The sequence below is a fragment of the Terrapene carolina genome, unplaced genomic scaffold (assembly GCF_002925995.2).
Source record: "Terrapene carolina triunguis isolate 2854851 unplaced genomic scaffold, T_m_triunguis-2.0 Scaffold42, whole genome shotgun sequence".
Classification (NCBI taxonomy): domain Eukaryota; kingdom Metazoa; phylum Chordata; order Testudines; family Emydidae; genus Terrapene; species Terrapene triunguis.
The window spans coordinates 12,969,305-12,993,645 of NW_020664393.1; the positions used below are offsets into that span (position 1 = coordinate 12,969,305).

A 24,341-nucleotide genomic window follows, 5' to 3' on the forward strand; every position below is an offset into this window, starting at 1 on the left:
TGATGCTTTGACAGTTCAGGAGGGGGCATTACAAGAGCACTGAACGGAGTGAGAGTGTATGGTTAAAAAACAAGCACCCCGTTCTTTCCCCATCCGCAAGAGTTTGTTTCCGAGCCCCCTTCAATACGGTACCCCCTGTAATTTACCTAGGAGGGCAAAGCCCGCTGAAGTGTTTCAAAGCCCATGTAAACAGAAGCGGATCTGCGCTGTGACAACCCCCACCCCGGTCGCTGGATTACTACTGATCATTGCTCCTGCTGCTGGTTTCCTGGTCGCTCGGGTCATCTGTGAAGCAAACGTCCACGTCGCTCTCGTTGTCAGTCTTTTGCTCCGGCTCCTGAGGCTGGTAGCCGGGCTCGCTTTTGTCCTCGGCCGCCTTGTGGAGGCTTTGGCCCGGGTGCCTGGATTTGACGTGGCGCTCCAGGTCCCTGCGCCGGACCAGCACCTTGCCGCAGAACTCGCAGCGGTAGGGGGTGTTGCCCTCGGCGTGCAGGCGGATGTGCTTGTTGAGGTTGCTGGGGTCGCCGAAGGGCCGCAGGCAGACCTTGCACTTGAGCGGCTTGTAGCCGGTGTGAGTCCGCATGTGGATCTTGAGGCCGTACTTGCGCGAGTAGAGTTTGCCGCAGTAGAGGCAGAGGTGGCCGGTCTTGGGCTTGCCGCCGGCTGGGCCGGCGGCGGCGGACTGCAGGCTCTCCAGGCGGCCGCGGCTCTTCTCGGCCGCGATCTCGGAGAGCTGCTGGGTGTGCATGGCGATCTCCCGGTCTATGCCGGCCAGGGAGCCCAGCTCGGCCGGGTGCAGCCCCGCCGCCGGCCCGTTGAAGTAGGCCACGGAGTCCGGGTACTTGAGGAGGTTGCCGAGGTGCAGCTTGAGCGGGTAGTAGGGGGCGCTGTAGAGCAGCTCGCCGTTGTAGAGGGTGAAGGGCACGAGCGGCAGGTTGCACTCCCCGGGGTAGGCCTTCAGCCCCTCGAAGGGCGGCAGCGAGAAGCGCTCCAGGTGCAGCCCGGCCCCGGCGGGCAGCGGCGGGTAGCGGCTGGGCGGCAGGCCGGCGTGGTGCAGCCCCCGCTCCACGTGCTTGAAGGCCGAGGTCTCCTCGAAGTGCGAGAGCAAGGGGAAGGCCCGCAGGCCGCCGGCGCAGGACAGCACGGGCGAGGGGCCCTCGCCCGGGTGCCCGCCGCACTTGGGGTGGGGGCCGCCCGCCAGCGCCTCGGGCCCGCCCCGCCCGGCCTTGCTGCTCCCCAGGGCCTTGCTGAAGCCCAGCCCGCCGGCCTTGCCCTCCTCCGCTTTGGAGAGGCCGGCCGGCCTGAACGCCGACCTGCCCCCCGGGTAGAAGCTCAGGCCGTTGCTCCCCGCCGAGCTCCCCACCAGGCCGAGGAAGGGCCCGTGGCTCCGCCCCGAGCCCACGCTCATGTCCAAGGCTCGCTCCTGCTCCTCTTTCCCCGCGGGCCTGCGGAGCGCCCCCAGCTTGCTCAAGGGCGGCGAGGCGGCGGATTCCCGCTTGATGCTCTCCCGGGCCGCCTGCTGCAGGCTGTGGGTCCTCAGGGGAGCTGCCGCGCCGGGGAGTTCGCCCGCCGCCGCCTTCGGGGACAGGCTGAAGAGGTCCGAGGAGCGGGCATGGTCCGGGTGGTGGAGGAAGCCGCGGCCGTTGTTCAAGACGCAGTGGAAGTGGACGTGGGCTTTGAGGCTGTTGGGGTATTTGAACGTCCTCCAGCAATACCAGCAGATGTAGCGCTCCTCCCCTAGGAAGAGAAGCGGAGCCCTCCGTTAGACAAACAGTGGCGTCCCACCCGTCTGAGTCAGCGAGAGAGAGGCCTGTGCAAACCCTGTTACCGCAGCAAAATGGCCCACAATGGACCCGGGCCTCCTGCATTAGACAGTCCATGCACGTCCTTTAAATCATTGCTAGGAGGGGCGCAATGGAAAGTAATGCTGTTCTCACTCACTGCCCACTACTTTTGCTTCTTTCCCCCAAGTTGCACAGTAAAGGCCCGATCCAAACACCATTGAAATCAATGGGAGGCTTTCGGTTAACTGCAATGGTTTGGATCGGGTCCTAACTGCAAACGGGGTCTTCCCCCTTCTCCACCCGCCCGCCCAGCGCCTCCTCTAACGCCTCCTTTAGGGACTGGAGTGCTGCCACAACTATCTGGTTTGCCTTTTCAAGCGGGGTCACAAAAGCCTCTTGGCCCAGGAACTAAGCTGGACTGGCCTGGGCTGAGCAGAGCTGGCTGGGCGGAGGTGGACTAAACTGAGTTTGGACTGGGCTAAAATGGGCTTGGGGAAACGAGAGCAGCTGTTGCCTTAAATCGTCTGTCGCCGGGCCCATCTGTTGACGTTCGCAGAATAGGTAGCGTATGTCGAGGAGTTGACTAAACTGAACAAAGGCCAATCTAATGATCGTGAGCTCCTCATTACCCGGCGAGACAATCTCCTATATGTATAGGCCATATGTAATCATTCCTTTTCAAAGGACAATGCCCTTTGTGCCCCATCCCTAAACATTTAGGCTTCCCTGAAGCGGAACAAACCGAAATGGCCATGTTTGTGTTATGACTTCATGTTACTTTAAACTTAGACTTTTCTTTCTCTTCCTTCTGAGGAATAAAATAAAGCCTGGCCTGTTTTATCAACCCTGACATTGAAATATATTCTCTGCAGGAGATTTTTTTTTAAATATACAATAGTCTCTCCTACTTACCAGCATCCAAAACTTACAAATTAGACATTTCAAACAATTAAAAAATCATAATAGTAGTAGTGCAGGTTCTGTATTACTGACCAGCCCTAACTTTAAAGAATACACTAAAAAGGCAAAGTTGTGGAACTGAGCAAGTAAAATAGTATATGTTTTCAAGATTGCTGGAATCCTATTAAAATATTGGCGAAGTATCTTTACAAACAATAAGGTGCAAAATCAAGCAACCTTAAAAGCAGAGTAAATAAACACCAGATATTTCTCCTTTGGCCTTTTAAGAAATGTCATAGAAACATAGTTCCAATGTGTATTAAAATGATACATTAACTTGAAGCAAAGCACGGAAGAGTGCAAGAGAAGCGTGTAAAATGGTTGGGTTGTTAATGAATAAGTTCACATGGAATTAGCACACTAAACAGCCTTTTAAAAATGACTTTTAATTCAGGAATCAACCAGTGTCAGTTCATTCATTCAGTATCATTCAGGATAAAATAAAAGTCTTTCCACCCCAACCCCCCAGTCCCCTTTGGAACACTTTCATGCACACTGAATAATGAAAGCACAGAACAAAACATGGGTTGCGTATTTTCTCTTCTGTTAAGTATTATGTAGTTTCTGTCATGCATAGCTCTCACTAGCTTGCCTTGAAGTGAGTGGTCTTTATGGATCTATGCTGGAATCTTAAATCGGACGTTGTGTGTTTTTTCGCACTGCTGGGCTGAGCTGGGGGGGGAGGGGGAGAAGGAGTGTGTCTGCTGAGGCCTTAATTGCTCAATTGCAGTGTGTCTGACTCCGATCCATTTCAGTAATCCTATTACCGTGCATTGAGATACAGATAAACTAGCTTTAAACACGAAAAGGCTTGCAGTTAGAAACAACCTCCACAGCCTAACAAGCCTATTGTGTTGATTTAGAAACGTCTACGTTTTGGCTCTTTTCAAAGAAGTTGCGTGAGTTTTTATGTTCTTAACAAAGTAGTTGCAATACCAATTAAGCTTTGTTCCAAACGCAAACGTATCCTGAATAAGAACCAACTCTTTCCAAGCAATGATCTATTTAAAAGAGCCTTCTTTATAATGTTAAAAACGTTGTTCAACAAAATCGGCTGTCTAGAAGTTTCAAAATGCTATCCACAAAAGTGCATAGGTGCTGGAACTAGGGGTGCTGTTGCACCCCCTGGCTTGAAGTGTTTTCCATCAGATACCGTGTTTATAGTTTGGTTTGATGGCTCTCAGCACCCCCACCATACAAATTGTTCCAACACTCCTGCAAAATTAGTAATAATGTTTTCACCCCTCAGCCAACTACACTTACTTCTTGTTCCATTTATTATGCCCTCACACTGTATTGATTAGTCTGAAACTTCACTCTGGAAGTTGGGAAACAACTGATGTTCAGAATAAGATTGCATCATATGTGCTATATTTAACAGTGGATTAGAAAGGATATATGAAATAAACATATGTATTTTTACAGTGGAGCAGATTCTGCTGTCCTTATTCTGAAAGAGCAGTGCTTTAGTAGTGTCCTTCCATTGGAATTAATGAGATTACTTGTGGATTAAGGTAATATTCAAGGTGAGTATGGGCAGCAGACAGAGTACTTAGCGGCATTTCACTTTTAATGCAGATCAATAGAGCAGAGTCTTCTCCCGTTCATTGATTTTGTTACAACGGGTCAAATTCTGCAGGCCTTACTCGGGGCAGTAGCCCCACTGGCTTTAAGAATTTGACCCAGGTTTGTTTCTCATGTTGCAGTATTGTAATAGAAATGATTTCACTCTCTGTAGAGTGACATAAACTAGCAATGTTAGGTATTATTGTAATCGTGCCTCTCAGTATATTAAATAACTGGCCCTATCCTGATTTTTTTTTTGAATGCTCCAGGGCCTGAATAAGCTCCAGGAGATGATCAAGCCCTTCCTCCTTACGTAGGATACTGACTTATGTGGGAAACCTTCTGAGCAAGAAGTGTGTAGACAGTGCGGGATCGGGCTTCTGATCTGTAGGAATCATGTAATCCCTGTGCGCTGCTCATTTCGTCTTTGAACAAGTCTGTTCTATTATCAGGCTCTTTATTCAACCTAATCTGGGCAGGGAAATTTCAGAGCAGCAATGAATCTATTCACGCTCCAAGCAGAGTGACTAAGTAGACCGTCACCAAAAGCAATTTTCAAAACGAGCTTCAATCTGTTGCCTGCGTTTTCACTAGGAAGAGTGTATTACAGTTTTGCAGAGATTTGTATGAAATACTCAATGTAACTGCTCTTAGAATACAATTCTACATCCATTGAAACCCCACGTCAGCTACAAAATGCCTGCACATGGAAAACAGCACATGGAAATATGCTAGCTATCAGATTAATAGGAAACCATTTAGACAGATAACTGAATAAATATTTTTGCTACGTCATATTTCGAAACATACGTTTTCCCCCTTTCAGAAACTACCGGGTTAATAATTTTAAAACATGGTTTATGTTTACACTACAACTTCACCTAAAAGCAAATTGCAGATTCAAATAATTTATCCAAGACTGATGCATGCCAAGTGCTAATTTGCTAGTGCACATATATAAATTGAATTTAACTCCCACATTATTTTTACTTAGTACATCCTAATTTGCGTAAACTGACCATTACCCTTTTAAAACGACTAAATGAATCTGAGGAGTCGCTGGAAATTGTCCCATATTTAACCTGAAAATGGAATCTGAAGCTGTAATCAAAGGGAAAAGTTGAAAATGGTGTTTTAATAGGGCAATAAGATAAATTACTGTATTGAAAAAATAGAGAATTATTGTTTTATAAACGATCTTAAAATCCTACTTTTCCTATCAAAATTATAAAATATAGTCGATGTTGAAAACAATCTCGTTATCTGAATCCTCCAATGTATTGTCAAATTGCTGGTTCCACTTATTTAAAAACAACTTTTAAAAAACAAACAGAAGGAACAGATGACTGATTTACAATAAAACGGTGGCTGATTAACAATCGTTGTAATTGTGCGGGTAAATTTTTTAAAGAGTCTGTCTGCAAACACATTTTATTTGCTTAGTTTTCTAACTGCAGTTTTATATCACAACGTGGATGCTAATTATAACGTTGCTCTGAGGAAAAAAAACATTTGCAATTGGGAAATCGGCATGAAGTTCTCCGTTAGAAAAGGCACCTGTGAGTTGTATTGACTTCTACGCAGTAACTACTGAACAGAATAATAAAGTCCAAGTTGTGGTACCTTTCTCGTCGTGTGTCGGAGTAGCAGTGATTGGGATGTCAAACCACTGAGCCAAAGAGTTTGAATACCACACGGTCAGCTCCTCCCCTGGCTGGACATCTCTAAGCGCTCTGTAGAAAATCTATTCGAAAGAGAGAAAACCTTATCAGTGCCCCTGTAATGCAAACCAGCGCTGTTAAAGGAACATTCAACCAGAACGTTGCACGCAATCGAGAGAGAGAGATACCTACCTGTCCTCCTGGTAGATCTGCAATAGCTTCCAGTGTCTGTTCTTGTGTGCTTCGGGCAGCCCGGATTAACCCTATCCACTCCAGAGCTGAGCCCCCGGCTTCATCCACTAATTCCCCTCTCACCATCCGTACCTAGAACACAGGCGTCAGCCACTGTCATTTCCACACAAGATCCAAGCAAGACAAAACACAAACACAAATCCCTTATATAAATAAAGCCTAAACGTGCTCCTTACTAGCAACCCTTGCATCATCTTCTCATCCAGGGGATCGCTGGTTTAAACAGTCAATATATAAAGGCCGAACAAGTGTTTGGGAATAATAGCAAACTGTTTGATAGTGGTGAAAGAGAAAGAAGCAGCTAATGTATAAGAGCTAGATTTTGCCATCCCTACTCATATTGAAAGTACTGTGCATTGAGATAAATGAGATTGTCCATGGAGTAGGTTGTTACTCATTGTGAGTAAGGATAGCAGCATAGGCTGGCTCTAAAAGCTGTAACTCTTTGCGTTATTGTAAGAACAATTCTGTGTAAGTAATTTCTCCACTGGACAGCATTTGCTAAAATGTATCTTCTTCAACTGCTGCAGCTGCCTTTAATTTTAAGCTCATTTTAAAATGCACAGGTAATATTTAATATTCACGTTTCTTAATGAGTGTGGTTTCGTGCCTTACGCCTGTAGTGGAGCAATTGTAAAATATGCGACTTGTCAAAAGAAAGGAGGGAGAGAGGAGAGAATTCTGCTTAGCTACAAAGTCTCTGGGCCTCATACTTCATAATCTGCTGGCCCATACAAAGAGAAAATGAAGTGCCAGCTCGCTGAATGACCATGTAATAAAAGTCAATTGAACAAAGCCGTCTAAAGAGAGAAACCAATGGAGCCAGATGAGAAATAAATTTGAGGGGGCTGGCAGAGCGTTTAAAAACAATTAAAGGGCATTAAAAATCCGAGCGGAACTTATGACCAACCTGTGCACTGGGGAAGGGGGGAGAAGAGGGAGTGTTTGCCTTGTGGCCATCGCATCCATAGATCCATTTACAACACAAGCCAGTTGAAAACACTCTCTAGCAGAATTTGCTGGGGTAACTAGTTCCTCTCCATTAAACCCCTTTTGTTTATAAGGGAAGATTTTGAAACTGTGAGGTGTCTGCTACTGGAAGCCTGAGATATTTTCCGCATTCCAGACTCATGGAGTTCTAACATCAGTCAGTTCCATCAATTACACGCGACTGTGTTGATTTCAGGACATCTCTATTGTACATGTATTTGAGCTCTAAGCCACGGGTTTGTTTTCAATAGCTGGAAAAAGCTGGAAAAACCACCTTTTACTCTGAGTCTTGGCTCCGCACAGGCATTTGTGCTGTACCTGGAAATAACCTACCCCCTGGAATATTTATAAACCAATCTCATTCTCCCATCCGCCTGCGTCCAGCTCGAAAAGGTACAAATTATTACAGGAGCTCAGATTTCGATACCGGCCGAAGAGAAGAAGATTTTTAAAAATACAAATAAAAAGCAACAGCGGTGGTATCCAATATGGCTTTGGCTGACCTTGTCGCTGTGGCCCCATTGTATAAACACCAAATAAATAAATATATCAACGAAACCGTGACAAATCCGGGGACGCTTGGACGGAGAATACGATTTCTCTGAACAGGTCGGTAATTACGTTTCAGAAAGACCAAAAGGGAGAAAGGAAGGAACAAATCACCAACAAGTTATCAAAGCAACAGCATCTGAGAGCATAGCCAGCGCCACAAAGCTGCAAACTAGCGAAACTCCCTCACACCTAAAACCAGGGGCAAGCACCTCTTGTTCAGGACACATCGAAACAGGCTCTCTGCAATCACCGGCTGTGCAAAGTGCCCCTCTATCATCCCTCTTCTCTTTGGCTTAATGAAGATCTCAAGGGCAGGGACATATCCTCTTGTCTGAAAACACCGCCACAGCCCCTTCACCTTCCCGCTACCAAGACCAGCCTGCCGTAACACTATCCAGCAACGCAGGGAGTGGGCAGGAAGGCTGGATAGGTTTTCTATACATTCAATTTCAAAGCCGTAACAAGGAATCTTAGGTCACTTTATCAAACTCTTCCCTTTCTTTCCTGGTACTCAGGCTTGTTCTAAAAGGCAGGATGAACCGAGGAGAAGTCAGCCTCTTCTCCTAAGTACAGATCCTCCTGAGTCACTCTCTGATCAAACAAGGTCCAGCAGTGCAGGAGAGACCATAGGAAATACCTTTTTTTTAGGTCCTGGCTCCCTGCGGTCTGACAGGTACTTGCCCAGTTTGAAGATGCCCGGCACAGGACCCAGACGCAGTCCGGCTGGGATGCAACTTTCTGCATTCACGCTGATGGCCGGAGCCCTGCTTGTTTGCATTGCTGCCTCTGGGTATAAGGAATCAGGAACCCAAAGCACTTAACGGGGATGGAGTGACAGAGACAGCCAGCGAGCAGGATGAACACAGGCGTATCTCCGCCTGCAGAGTGACGCGGTGGTGTGTGCACGCCGGCTTTTCAATTGGAACAGGAGGGGTACCCCTTGGCACGTTGATGCTCTAGGGCTCAGAGTTTGGTGAGAGAGTTTAGCTCTTACAGCAGCTGCAGAGTTCCATCCAAGTGGGTCACGTGGAGCCTTTCCCTAACCCTCCTGCATAATCAAGTACTTTGAATGGCTAGCAAACAATGGTCCAGGCGACCTTCCCATTCCTAAAAATCCAATTTGTCAAGGGCAAAGAAAAGGCGCTGGTGAATCAAAGGTCTGGAGGGACCATTAATCCTCAGCATGGGGTATTGTCCCCGAGACAGTTACGATATTTTAAGTGACAAATCCACTGTATAATTTCTCCATAAATTTTACTTCCTTTTATTGTTCCTAGACAAACCAGTTTTGGAAAATAAGTGACTATTTTAAGTCTACTTGGCTGATTCTTTTGAGGTTTAATATACTTCAAAGATTTTTAATTCTCTTCCCTTGGCTTTATTGTAAAGAAGATTAAACAAAGAGATGGGGAATGTTTTGAGGACTTGTTAACTTCTATTGATTCCTGGCGTGTGCCATACAGAAATTGGGCAGGTACTTGATGGGAAAACACCAGAAAATACCTACACTTTTTAAAAAAAAAAAGACTATATTACCATTTCAGTGGATTGGTTTCAGGCCAGTAACCTATTTATAACAGCTCTGCTCCTTAACTTTTACTTTCTTCTAGGATGAATGGCACAAAATATGAACCATTGTTGCCCTTTTAAATCACGAAGTGTTGCATTTTTGAACACCGTGGGAATTGTTTAATTCGTGTTGTTAGAGAAATTCAAGAGATGGATTCAAACACAAACAGACATCACAGAATTCTAAAGAGGATAATATATGTTTGTGTACCCCTTCTAAATTAATACCTCTCCAAGTTATTTTTCCATATACAAAATTGCTCCCACTGAGAATACTTTTTTAAAAAGTAAAAAAAAAATGTAACTTAACCCAGATTCATGATTCCAGATGATCTGCACTTTTTGTAAAGGGTGATCGTATTTTAATTACACAAACATGAAACACTGGTCTACGAGTAGCTTACAAGTTCATTTGTAGCGCATAAAAACATCTAAGAGAGTGGGGGGGGCGGAAGAACAAGATTTTGGAACGGGAATTTATCCTGATCTATTAATTGGACACACACACACACAAATCCAGATGTGCACAAAAGACTAAAGAGTCAATAACTGAAACTTCTATTTGCGCTTTTATAATTTTTCCCGTTTCTAAATAGGAACTCACTGTAATATAGGTGAAGTTGATCTAAATAGGCTACATCTGAATGTTTCTTTCTTTGAAAAACAGTTGCATAGGCACATTTTAGACATTATTTCCAATAACAACTGCTCTCTTTTTTTTTTCCTGTAGTTTGATAAATAATCCAATCCTAATCAGTTAAAAAACAAGCTATTAAAAAGTTAGTCTTTTAGGTACAGCTCACTATAGATTATATGAAACTGAGCAAATGCTATGCATTGCAGGCAATTATCTAGGCATTATATCTTATAGCAGGTAGCTCTCAATATGTCATCATAAGGTTTTTAATCATTATATTTTTTGTTTACAGCAGCACTCGTCATTATAATAAATACTAAAGGTGAAATGGCGCATTTTTCTCTAAAAGTATGGCATGTAATGGGATAAGCGGAAAAGCTCTTTAGAAATAAGGTGATTTTAAATGAGCCTCATAATTCTTAAATCTGCATGATCTGTGTTAGCCTGACCTAAGTATATATGAAGACAGACATCACAACTCGCGGCGCTATGATACCAATTAAGGCAGGCCATGTCTTTCAAGTTAAAGCAGATCTTAACATGGCAGTTGATTATGAAGATAGTTAATTTCATCAAACCCATCTTCTGTTCAGTGCAACAACAAATTGGTGTTTAATTTAATGTTAGGAAGCTGCCACATATCACACATTGAAATGTATTTGTATATTCACGTAAATTCATAAACTTTAAATATTTCTTCGGTTTAAACACGGCAGTGGCTAAATGGCTGAAGTCCAGTATCATGGCTCTAGGACATGGCGTTACATCCTTTTTTGCCTGTTCTATTTTGTTATATGGCTATGTCCACAGAGATACAAACCATGGGTTAGATTGTGGCAGCACGGGACTTTTGCTGCTGATTTGAATGAGAGCAGAATCTGCCCCTATTTAAATAACTAATGAAGAAACCCGGCCTAAGTGAAAGACGGGGGAAATGGCTGTGGCAAAATGCCTTCTCTAGTCCCAAATTGTTCCCCTGCACTAAATCAATGTAGGTCATGGATACGTTTTCAATAATGATACATTTGCGCGCACACTAGGCAAGCAGAAACAAATGTAAACTACGTCTCTGGAAACATTAATGATTATCGATCATTCCCATCCATGGTGTAATTGTAGGGAACATTCTGAGAATAGGGTTTGGTGTGGACTGCAGCGGGGGTGGAAAAAAACTGAGATGACCCCTTTGATCAGCAGCATGAATGGGGGGGAAAGGATAAACAAGAAGTTGAGGGCAATAAATTTAAGCCATGAACATGTCCCTATAACCTCTGGCCTGGCGACTTTAGGATGACACCCAGTTTAAATTGCAAGAGCTGCAGAGATAGAGAGAGGGCTTTTAAGGAAACCAAGGTACCCTACCGCTCCATTTGGGGAGCTGCTCCATCCCCTCCTTAATGAGTCACAAAGCGTGAACGACACGCGAACAATTTTATCAATAGGACCATGTAAAGGCCGACTGTGAGGAAAGTTATTTATTAATATAGCCAATTGTGACTGGTTCCCATCCACTCAGAAAAGAAAAGCCCCGCTCTGGAAGCATTCACACCAGTTCTCCAATTTTTATTCTGTCCTGTGGCTCAAAGTTGAAGTTCCCCAAGTGAAATAAATTGTCCACAAAAGAGGAAAGGAACCACATTTTCTTTTATTTTTCCTTCCCTAAAAAGGAAGGGTGAAACCGATCTAATGTGCCCACTGGAGCAAGATGCAGCATGAAAGGCCGGGTGTTAAAAGTAAAAGCAGCCTTTGGAGCAAATGGGATGGAAAATTAAATGAAATTAAATAGCTTGAACGACCGTATTGTCCCTTATTAAAAAGACACATTAATTACATGGTTTCAGCTTTATTCAAAGACAATGTTTAGACTCAATCAAAACGTTCCACTCTCGTTTTTTATATACTTAAGCTGGGCTGCTCGAAACACCATTAAAGTGAAATAACTTTTGCCCAGAGATTTCATGAAAGATATTTTAGCAGTCAGCCCTTATTTATGCCCACCGCTGAACTGCCAATGCCCCTGCGGAACACTTTGGCACAGTGTTCTTTTTGATTTAACAGGTTGCCCCATAATGAAGCATGAATGTTAAGGAACAACAGTCATCCAAAGAGGCACAGTTGCAGAGAGCAATGTCCCACCAGGGAGCTCCATTCAAATCATCAAACTGCTCCAGCACAGAGAAGGTTCAACATTACATTCAAACCAGCATGAATGCCTGTATACAGGGCCAGCTTCATTATGTTGCGGAGAAACACAGTGGATGCTTTAACAAAATACTGCCCCTTCATTCAGTAGTCAATATTCTCGCAGTAAAATTAAGCAGCCAATTCCCCCCGTTGGCCCTTTCTAGTGTTTTATCCATTCCAGAAAGGAAAACAACCGCTCTGCGAGCGATGAACCTTGCAGATTGGAAATGATCAGCTGTAACATTTCAGATTGCACATGCTTTGATACGGTGCCACAGTCTTCGGCCACACTACACACATATACACACACACGCACGCACCCCCCCCACACACACACACACATACACACAGTATGCAGCGCATAGATCACAACACTCTGTATTACATTCGAGCTATTTTCCACGTCATAAGGCAAAATGCGCATTTAAAACAGACCTAGAGTTCTTTCATAAATCGTTGCTTTTAATTTAAAACTTCCTTGGCGCTGGAGTATCCAAGCACAGTTTTAAGCGTATTTTTCTGTCTTGTTTTACTTCTATAATAATAATCGTAATCAGAATGAGTTGTTAATATTAATTATTACCTATGTGAGGCGGATTGGCAGAGTGAGCGGACAGGGGTAAGCGCTAAAGGCTCCTAACAAGCTGTGCTGTGCAGACAAGATGCGGGTGGGATATTAAAGCAGCTTTTGAATAGTCATTAAGGTTCTATGGGAACCCCAGCAGATGACATGATCTCAATTTGGGATTCTTATTCTTAGGGGCAAGCAAGCTTCATTCGAGATCGGGTTAAAATACGTTTGGTGCTAGTTAAAAATTCCAGAGTAGGGTGGTTGTTTTTTAAACCCAGTTTTAGCTGGAAGCGATGCTTGCCACATAAGGTATTCAAAGTCCGTCTAAAGTTGCCTTTTAACCGGATTCTCCCCCCGAGCCCCCAACTTATCTCTTGGTTCTTTCGGTTGACATGGTACAAATAAAAGTCAGTAAACTTGTTGCTGAATTGCAATGTTTCGGTGTACCTTATAAATTCATACCTTTTCTCCCTCCATCGCCTTAGAATGAGCCCCTGTCTCAATTCGATTTTCCTTGCTGTTGGGCACATTTAGGAGAGACTCTATTTGTGAAGTTCATTTCTAGGCAAATGTATTCAAGAGCTGATTGGGATGAATAGGACCGTGTGTCAGCCGCCCCTAATTGGGATTAAAGCACTTAGGACCATATGCAGAGAGTGACAGAAATTCTCAGGTTTCATTGTATTCAGACTTCCACCCGCTTGGACACTCCTCCTAGAAAGGAGATTTATAAAGATTTCGGAGAGAAACTAAGGAAATAAAAGAGAGACAGAAAATGACCGGGCTAATGTCTCTCGGTGGGACTGCCAGCACAGCAAATGTTCATGACAGCTCCTGAGAAAAGATGATTAGAAAGAAAGCTGCAACGACATAATTGGACTCTGATGGGGTGGCGAGTGGAGCAGTTTAATGGGAATCCTGCTCAGAAAGACATAGGGATTATTTCGTGTTCAGGGAAAACAAAAACAAAAACGAAACACTGATCTCTCTCACCCAAAGTCCAATAACGCTCGTTTGTTCAACCCTACCAATAATATAAAAATCTTCCAAAAACCTGCGTAGCTAATGCTTTTTCTAGTAGCAGGAAATCAACGAGAAAGATACACTGAGGGGGATCTTCATGCGATGCATTTATACAGTAAAGAGTTAAAATTAACACAGAAAGGACTACAAAGAGGAGTTATTTTAAAAGTATAATTAGAAATGCCTTAGAAATAGATACAGCAAGCATCACGGGCCTGATTCGATGCCTATAAAAGTCAATAAGATGGGAGACTTCCATTGATTTCAGTGGGCTTTGGATCAGGCCCTATGAGACATAAGGCTCGTATTGGCTGATAAAGCCATATGAAACATTGACAAGCGAGTTTTGAGATCCAACTGTCGGCCTCCTGGAAGTGGTATAAGTTACTCTCCAGTTGGCCTGACAATTGAAAAGGGAGAGCAGAATAGAGAGCGAGCTCTCCCGCTATGAGACGCTGTCGATTTGTTACTTTCGCCTATAAACACAGATGCCAGACTATTTTCTTCTTCCTTCACTGACGGTGACCTTCCGCCACGCACTTGCAGCAACACCCAAGCTTTCTCGTGTCAACAGACCCCAATACCGACCAAAGGGGATTGCCCATGTTGATCAAAGAAAGGAAGAAATGAGAAAGGCCGTGTTATATTTGTGTACGTATTTCCCCGGCATTTTATAATGAAATCCAGTCCAACTCTTCTAATGGGTGTCTAGTTCATGTTGAGAACGGAAGATGCTCTCAGTACCCCCTTTTCCTACCCCACCCCTCATTGCCCCGCCTCTCTTTTCCCATCCTATTCTGAGGTCTGATTATTATCGAGAGAGAGAGAGTAGGGGCTGCAGCTATTGATTTTCCGATTACTTACACTGTTTCCATAACTGAAGAGCCCATCACTTTTAAGAAAAAGGGCATCTGAGACTTACAGGGTGAATAAGGTTTAAAATCAATAGGGTGAAAAATATCAAATCTCAGGGCAGACTCGTCACTGACACAGTCCCTCTCGACTTGAATCCCACCGTCGACCGGTGGTTTAGCTCGAAGAGGACATCCCCACAGCTCTGATTCACCCTTTGTGTGCTAAATCCTGATCAATCTACTAGGGCAGCAAGAAGGAGGGACACAACAGGCCCGATCCTGAATTCCTTCATCAGTCAAGATTCCCATTTAAGTAGATAGAAGTTTTGCCCGCCTAGGGGCGGCGTGAAGGGGATCAGTTCTGGATGGACAGGGGTCTTTCTCGAGCCTGATCGTCTTCAAATCAGGGAATATATTTGCAGTACACATTTTATTGCTGATTTAAAGTTCTCAAACTAAATGAACCCGCTGGTCAGTCGTGATGGTTTTCATTTGCTCCCACTGAAATCAATGGGAGTTATACCTTTGACCAGAGGATGAGCAGGATCAGACATTCTACCGCTGATGTAAATGAGTGTAGCTTCATTGAGGGCTCAGACGATTTATGTGTGAGTTTCGCATCCACTAGAAGAAAATATTACCATAGAAAAAAATAGAAGATTCTCCTTTTTTTTTAATCTTCCACAGGATCCCTACATTTCAGACCAGCAAACTCTATATGTCATAGTCAACAGAGGATTTTTTTCAACCACCCGTTGCCCATATGTTACCCTTATTTTGAATCGATCTAAGAAAATAGACTATCAGATGTGAGTTGTGTATGTGGCATATATACAATGTGGCATATATACATTGTACAATATATAACTGCGAGTTGATTCACAGCACAGAAATAGCTCTCTGCCTACCCCGTGCCAGAACAGAAAAAGAGACAAATATTTTAGATGACTTTTATTGACTCATAAAACAAGGGTAATGAGTTTGAGAGAGCGGAATCATTTCACGTCAGGGGCAGCCAAGAACCCATAATGTGGTTGCAGGCTGACTCGAGGGAGGGATTCCGAACAGAATGTTTGGAAAATGGAATCTTGCTATTTCAGAAGCTCGGAATCGATACTGTATATTTCACTCCAGCGGCAGAGGCAACGTATGCAAAAGTGATTGTGAATGGTCTAATTTTCTCCCTTGTGGGTTCCCAACCCCACCACCCCTTTAACTTCGTTTCACTTGGCGTGGGGGAAGAGATTATAGCGATTTACTCCTTCTCATAACACAAGAATTAGGTGTCTCCAAATGAAATTAATAGGCAGCAGGTTTAAAACAAACAAAAGGAAGTATTTCTTCACACAAGGCACAGTCAGCCTGTGGAACTCTGCCAAAGGATGTTGTGAAGGCCAAGACTATAACAGGGTTCAAAAAAGAACTAGATAAATTCATGGAGGATAGGTCCATCAATGGCTATTAATCAGGATGGGCAGGGATGGTGTCCCTAGCCTCTGTTTGCCAGAAGCTGGGAATGCGTGACAGGGGATGGATCACTTCATGATTAACCTGTTCCATTCATTCCCTCTGGGGCACCTGGCATTGGCCACTGTTGGCAGACAGGATACTGGGCTAGATGGACCTTTGGTCTGACCCAGTATGGCCATTCTTATGTTATGTTCTCATAGGACCCGGTTCTGCTCTCATTGAAATAACTGGGAAATTTGCTATTCGGTGGGAGACGCCTCGGATCCTACGTTGTGTTAGTTCACGAGCATTTATTTGCTCGCTCGCTCAGGACTTGGCTCTTGGTGCACCTGCAGTTCTTGGCCTTACGAGAATCGTGAACAGTGTATATTGTGCCGTTTGTTCCAGAATAGTATGGAGCCCTTAAAAACCAATCCACCCTATTCTTTTGTAAGGTGTGTATGATTTGAATACAGAAAAAAACCAGACCAAGAAAGAAAGAAGTTTTCTGAATGCTGCAAACAAAAAGGGCCAAGATCTATGCCACTGTAAACGGGCAAAACTCCATGGGAGTGAGGGGAGCGGAGCCCTACAATTTAGCCCTAAAAATTCAGGCCTGTCCCTTATTCCTAAATCTCTGCATCACTCTCTCCCACTCGCGGAGTAACTGACACGCTGTTCCTCCCAGACCCTGCGCGGTTGCAGAGATGGGTCTGCTACAGAGGAAAATACACACGCGGGTGGATCTCACGGCTTAAGCAGGGAGGTGAAGGAGTAGCCATCAGGCCTCTTATTATTTTTTTTGTACCATACCCACACTAGATTGTGTAGAGTGATTTATACAGCGATTTACGGTCATATACTAAGAGTACTTAATAATTGTTCAGTCAAATCAATCACACCCATATATCCGTAGTTAGGTTCTCGAAATCCCACAGCATCGAAACCATATGCTAACTATCACAGTCAAATATTACAAATAAAAATCACATGGCATCTAGCTAGCTAGCTATGTCACCAAATAGGCTGTTAATAGGTTATTTTATAAGTGCAAAGAATTCTCCAGCTAAAAGGTTTGCATTTTTATGAGTCCTAATTGAGAATAAGATACAAACCTACGGCCAATCCCTACGGTCTTTTCTTCAGTCTTCACTCAGACAGAACTCTCATTGACTTGAGTGTGAGTTTTACAGGAGTTCCTGAGGCTGTATCATTAGGCCGAAGAAGCGTTCTCATGGTGAAGAAATATCATGAAGGCGCATTCATTTAAAACTCCAAAGCCAGTCGTCCCAAAAGGGGAAAGTGTTTTTTTCCCTTTCCCCCCACAGTGATTTAACTGGGATTTAGTAATTTTTGGAATCTTTTGACAGCTCGACGTTTGTCTATAATTGTAATAATCTCTCTTCGGTGTGATTTCCTTTTAATTTTCCTGACAGCTCGGCTACAAGTTATATGGAATGTTTATTGATCCAAAAGCATATATATTGAGCATGATAAATATGCATATATTTATGCCACGACTCATTAGTATGATCTTTTGTGCGATGATGGTTCGCACTTGTTGAATGGGCATCTTGAAGAGCATTGTAAACCTAACAATGACCTGTTTCTAAATGAGCCATACGACATGCACCCTTCTGACAATGTATCCGGGTTGTTTTTGTTGCATATTATGAACTCTACTCCGAATAAATGGCTCTGTTTTCTATCCCTAGCGAACATTAATGGGAAATAGCATCTAAACAGCTGCAACTAAATCGTCTGAAAAGACAGAATGTCCAGTCGTGCTTTCCAACACCCCCTGTATTTTCTGCAGTCAGTTGATACTTGTGTTCATGTACGCAGAAAACGTGAAATCCAGATCTACACCACATATCTCTTTTTGTCATTTGGTTAAGCACCATATACTGCCCCTAAAGGTCATACCTAGCTATCCATGCAGCCTAATGTTGGGAAACACCCGGAGTTCTGGAATCACAAGGTCAAATTTAGACAAAGCCCTCTAAGCCCTTCCTTTCAGCGGAGAATGGACTAACTACCGTGAAGTTTACTGTTTGAGACGAGACCTTAAAACGCAGTCCCTGGCTTTTCTGTGTAGTGGACATTAAAGATCCCATGACACTGTTTACACAAGGTAGGGTTTGTCAGCGTTATTGGTCAACATTTCTGGGACCTGTCTAAAAACCTGAAACCAACCGAACACAAATACACACTATAAATAATAAATAAACCATGGGGAAATATTCTGAGGTCCTCCACCAGATCGGATACAACCGAGTTTGTGGGGAGGGGCCGTTTTGGAATAAAAATTGACAGAATTACCATACCCCACACAATTTCCTTTGTATCCTGCTCCCTTTCCCGCGCAGACTCAAATTTGGGGTACGTAAATTACAGTTGAACTTTGATTACACAGTATGTGAGCTCGAGTCTCCTCTGACGTATGAACGATAGAAATCTGTCTGGCCATTCACATATTTTGGTATTTTTAGGGTAAATTAGATTGAAATGCAAAATCCAGGATTTAACGATCCAAATTCATACCTAGTGCAACACCATAGGATGAATTTGTCCCTTGAAATATAATTATAATATTCCCTGGAAAAATTGGCACTCCTTGAACTCAGGAATGGCTAACATTGTTCCAGGCAAAAATGCTGGGCCATATTGTACACAACTCCTGTACACATCATTGGAGTTAAGCAAGTCAATCAAGGGCAAAGTATGCCCCCAATGTATTTTCTGCTTTGAACTATGTGTTGTTGATCCCATATGATTTATTTTAATTTAATTGTCTGTAGTACAAAGTGTGACCAGATATAGCAGGATGGAAAGGGTTTAGCTGGAACGTGGAAATAAATGACCGATTCCCGCCTTTGAATGCCTGCAATGAACGCTTAAAGTCAGAACCGTATACCTTGCATTTCTTCAGGTGTAATATGTTTAGACATGTGATTCCTTGTAATTCAACCAAAAAGAAGTCTATGACATAATTACATCAAAAAATGCTTTGGTTTGGTCATTGAATGAATGATATAGAACAAGGCAAATATTTATCTACAATACCCTATCAATGGAAAGCTTTAAATCGAGCCCATTGGAGTCAATGGTAATCCTTCATTTGATTACAATAAGCTTTAGCTCAAACTCTGTGCGCGGCCACTATCTCTGTAAGCCTCCCCAGAAGACTATTCGACATTCTGCTGAAATCCCAGGACCCCACTAGCTAGTAAAGAACATGTTCTCTCCTGAGAGCCCTGGTGAAAACTATCATTATATTTGCCTTATGTAAAACAAATGACACTTCTACACACAGCTGAGTAATTTTCAGCAGCGGAGTGTAGCAATATACAGATACCTGGCAGTCTTCCAGTCAATCAAACAAACTGAATCCGTGCTGTTCTATACGCAACTTTAAATATCCTGGGACTAACATTGATTATGGCTAATAGCAAGGACTGTATTTATCTGACTGATTTTTTTGGTTTGTTCGTTTGGAGTTGCTTTTTGGTCTTCATGGATGAGAGAGAAATTGGTACTAAGGCTTTTTTAAACTGTTTACATTTTCTAACATTTTCTCTCAGCCAGCCTGTCTGATGTCAAGATGTCTCATAAACTGCCAGGGCTAGAACCTGGGTGTTCTCCATTCTGCACGGTTACTCCCTTGCCAAACTACTTTACTTCTCCGTCCTTCCTTAATTCTCTCGTGGCCTCTTCTCCCTCTTTCTACAGCTGTCTTCCATTTTATAATCCTTCCTCTCTGCCCGGCTTCTTGATGAGGCTTTTAAAGAGAAGATTGATGCTATTTGCTCCAAGTATCTTTTACTTGTCCTTCGCCCTCCTGATTCCTGACCTTCCTTGCCCCACCGTACCTCATTCCTCTCAATCTGGTATCTTCTCTGCATGCCCTCTCCTCTGTCCTCAAAAGGCCCTCTCTTGACCCCATCTGCAGCCATCCTTCTTTCTAACACCTATTCCTCTCCTGTGCCTCTAATTTGGAACATACTTGCTACTCACACTGCCTTGAATATCTCTCCCCAAGCTCTTGCTCTGCTCCTAACATTTGGGTTTTGCTCCTTCCACGCCCATGACATTTTCCTCATCAGTTACAGTGACCTTTTCTAGGCCATACCTCAAGGCTTCTTCTCCACCCTTATCCTTGATTTATCCACTACCTTTAATATTACCCTGTCCCGGAAGCTGCTCCCTACCTTTCCTGGTTCTCCTCTGACCTCTCTGACTGCACCTCCCTCCGCCACATTATTGCTGCCTCCAAGGGATTTCTCCTCTGTTCTCGCCTCTTCTCCTTCTACACTCTGTCCCTAGGCAACCTCGTCCTTTCCTGATCTTTAGATTAATCTATGATCAAATGACCCCACAATAGGAGAAAGAGCAATGACACAAAATGACCGAGCCAAACCGCAAAGTGACCTGGAGAGGTTGGAACAATGGAAAGTGCAGATAAATAGGGGAGATTTGGTACTAATAAATGTCAAGCCCGGTATCTAGGGAGAAGAAATAAACAGCACAGATACAACATTTTAGGATTAACCAAGGATCCGCACTCGTGTTACAGATTGGTTATTTTAATTTTATCTCTTTAGTACTGTCCTGCTAGAGCTTTATGCAGTCATGAGCGATTGACACAAATAAGGTTTGTAATCAGATATGAGAACCTATTCATAGAAACACTGTTCCACTATATAACTGATCACTGGTATAAAATTGCAGGCTGGATGCATTGCTACGGATGCATTCCAGGGAAGTACACAGCACGAGTGGATACACAGCACAAGAAAGGGTTCTTTTCCCTTCAGAAATTACATCCTCATTAGTAAGGTTATTCTGAAAAATAGATATTAATGGCTCTATTTAGCATTCCCCACTCAACAAAAATTCCTATTGACTACATCGGGGGTATATCTAAGTGTGGAGTGATGAGTAAAGACCTTTGATCTTTGTAAAATGGTCTTTCTGTTAGATTTTACAGATTTGTTTATGACTGGCAAAGAATAGCAAATGCAGGCAGTGGGTCTGATCCAAAGCTCATTGGAGCTAATGGGAGACTTTCCACTGGCTTTCATAGAGTTTGGATCAACCCCAGTGTGAGGCCAATTGAAACGCAGAGTGAAAGGAGCTGCATATTTTTGACATAGCTAGCGCACGCTTAACTGAAGCTTTTACGTGTATTATTCAAAAACATAACTTAAAAGGCAAACTGGTGATTAGATTAATTTAGATGTTTCACAAATGTGCCAGGAAATATTTGTGAAATTTTTTGTGTCCGTTGATACATTTGTTTTATAATGTCTCCCTAAGCCCTTGAAATACATTGTATAGAGGTATAGTCTCTATGTTAACTCCTTTAGAGTATTGTTATGGCATTTTAACATGTTGTATCACCTAAATGGTCTGATCCTGCAGCTTTGAGGCAGACAAAACGATCATTCATATCAATATGATTTTTCCTATATAAAGACGACATGCTGGGACTCTTCTGATTTGAATATTTTCACTGATTCTCTCTGTTTAGACTACTTCTCTGAAAATAGTGGGGAGCTTGATATTTTCAAATCTGTTGTTGAATCTGACCCAAGGATAATAAAATTGTAGAAGGACACACAAAGCTAAAATATATAACCAAAGAGAGTGTATTCTGTCAAACTTCCCCACTCACATAATCCCTCTGCAATGTTTCGCTTGATTCTTTATACACAGTGTACATTTTTCCTTAAGAGTTTATCAGGGGTTGTCATATCTTGTAGAATAAATGTTCTATTTTCTGAGTAATTGTAGCTATAATATGAAACACTTAATTTTCTGATAAACCTTCTTCCTGAACAGCATCATAATACAAAATATTATTACTGGATATTTAATAACGATGTTAATAACAATAATAATCCACCTAGCTCTTATATAGTGCTTTCAAAGCACCTTACGAAGCAAGTAGAATAACCCCAATTTTGCAAATGGGGAAACTGAGGCACGAGGAAGGACATGACTTGCCCAAGTGGCCAGTGGCAGAGCCTGGGGCATGTAACTCAAATTTCCTGGGTCCTATTCCATTGATTTCCTTACTATAAATAAATGTGCATTTAAATGCTGTGCTGGGGACAGACAGATTGAGTATGATTTCACCCCTTAGACTCCTATTGAATTCAGCACTTGATCTGAGAAGAGCCAGGGAAACCATCGGTATTGGGGCGGGGGGGGGGAGAGGGAGAGGAGAGAGAAAGAATGGTAGCTGCTGGAAGGAAGATTTCTTTCTGTAGCGGCACCAGAGAGCAAGACAGGGCGGGCTGGCTGGCTGGTAATGACCTAAATGGGGAAAGTGATAGGTTTTGCCAGTAAGACGAAGAAATGGCTGTGAGAGCTGGATTTTTAATGAGAACGTATAATGCTGTAAAGGGTTTCATCATTTTCTGCTTTGCAAGACATGACTATCAGCAAGGACAAATGGAAGTTTTGCAAAAACCCAGCTATCAGAAACTGTTCATTACACTCTGGTAAACATTTCCTCATGGTGAAATAGTCGGGAGTCAGGGAAGAAGCCGAGTATTTTTCTAGTATATGCAGCTCTCTAATTAATGAATTTGACAAACTGAAGGTTTCTCCTCTGGTTCCTGCTTAAAGTGACTTGACTTCTTTTTAATAAGTAGAAATATCTGAAACAGGAAACTAAATGGATATATAGAACAACCACGTTACCTCTAATGTATAGGTTCTGTGGCTAAGTCTGTTTTCAGATCTCGTTTTAAAGTACATCAGGAGGAAGTATAATGCCTTTTTCCTTCATTCTTGTCATATTTTTCAAACTGAAAAAATCTATTGATGACGGTTTTGTGGTAAGGAAGCTAAAGCAGTTCTTAGGTGTCATCTGTCAGGAGTCATTTTCCTTGTAATTTATTTAGTTTTAATATAAATGTTGCTGCCTCTTATTCATTGTTGTGCTACTTTTTAAAAATCCCTAAATACAAATACTTTAAAATTGCTGCTGAAGCGCTGTCCTCTTCCCATCCAATGTCATCTCTGAATCGCGGTATTAAAATGTGTATGGAATAGAGGAGAGTCTTTAACTCAAAAGTTTCGGTCTCTCTGTCTCTGTCACACACACACACACACACACACTCTCTCTCTCTCTCTCTCTCTCTCTCACTCTCACTCTCTCTCTCTCTCTCTCCGGGAATAGCCTAACTAGAAAGAAAGATCCTTTTGCTACTTGGATGCTTCTGCCACGGAATCTTAATTTAAACAAATCTCTCGCCTTAAAATCTTTGCCAGCCAGGCTTGAAATAACCTGCATTCAAAACGACTTGATGCCAGCCAACTCTTGTGTTAAGATGACGCTTGCTTATCATCAGTTTTAGAGTCAAGGCTGTCTTCCTGTCCATTGTTGCTTATTCCCATGAGGAAATACTAGCATTATAATTAAAAGCTGCGTTTCCCCCAAGTCTTGCCAGTAGAATGGAAGGGAAAATCAAGTTGGATGTGTAAAGCACCTAGCTTGACACAATCGAAGATTGCCAATAGCCTTTACTCACTGCAGCAGGACCCTTGGTTTCGGTAGACTGCTCATATGTGTAGAAGCTATTCACATGAATGCAGATTTGCAGGATTGGGTCCACTAAAACATATTATTGCCTTCAAAATGGAATGTACACAGTATTACTGAATGCTCAGACCGCGCTTTCAAAAGAAATTGACACATATTCAACACACACAGACACAGACACACACTTCTTCAGAAAGCTGTTAATATTCAGGGAACACTTTTAAAGAATAGACCTGCCGTTTGCGGGCCATGTCGTGTTGCTTGCATTGATGCTCTTGGTTCATAAAAACATGTACATATGACACCATATAGATCTTTAATGCCCTTATTCTAAAAGGATAATCAGGGTCTTAACTTTGCACCTCGGGTGGAGGTGTCTGTGTCTGGATTTTCCACTGGTGGTTTTTTTTGTTTTGGTTTGGGGTTTTTTTTTTTTTTTTGGCCTTGTATAAAAGGCCAAATATTTATTATGTTCTGGAAATTATAACAAAAATCTGTCTCATGAGATGACTTCCCAGCAGAAGAATATCTGCATTTTCATCACAAAACACCTGAAGCTGTCATTATGGACTATTGTGCCAGTGGTCATATCAAGTTTTGGTCTACATGGCCCTCATTTCACATAAGTATCAAAATTACAGACACTCACTTATGAATAGCCCCAACACACAACTGAAGCAAGCAAAACTCCTTTGTGTCGTGCTGCTCTTAATGCAAACTATTCCGATTGCTTT

At 42.9% G+C, this 24,341-nt stretch overlaps 1 protein-coding gene across 1 annotated transcript; it reads right to left on the minus strand.

Annotated features, from left to right (window-relative positions):
- Window positions 1–238: 238 nt before the first annotated feature.
- On the minus strand, window positions 239–8,543 carry PRDM13 (PR/SET domain 13). The gene is made up of 4 exons (XM_024198435.1): window positions 8,403–8,543; window positions 6,164–6,295; window positions 5,934–6,054; window positions 239–1,737 (listed from the first exon to the last, which is right to left on the minus strand). Exons 1-4 carry the CDS (start codon window positions 8,541–8,543, stop codon window positions 239–241), a joined length of 1,893 nt encoding a protein of 630 aa, XP_024054203.1.
- Window positions 8,544–24,341: the final 15,798 nt, after the last annotated feature.

Excerpts from the sequence above, each read along its gene's own strand:
- PRDM13 (XM_024198435.1), bottom strand. The coding sequence starts at position 8,543 with ATGCAAACAAGCAGGGCTCCGGCCATCAGCGTGAATGCAGAAAGTTGC. Across the intron at positions 6,296-8,402 it reads AGCCAGGACCTAAAAAAAAG|GTACGGATGGTGAGAGGGGA; the intron begins GTATTTCCTATG and ends CCTGTGTTCTAG. Across the intron at positions 6,055-6,163 it reads CAGATCTACCAGGAGGACAG|ATTTTCTACAGAGCGCTTAG; the intron begins GTAGGTATCTCT and ends TCTTTCGAATAG.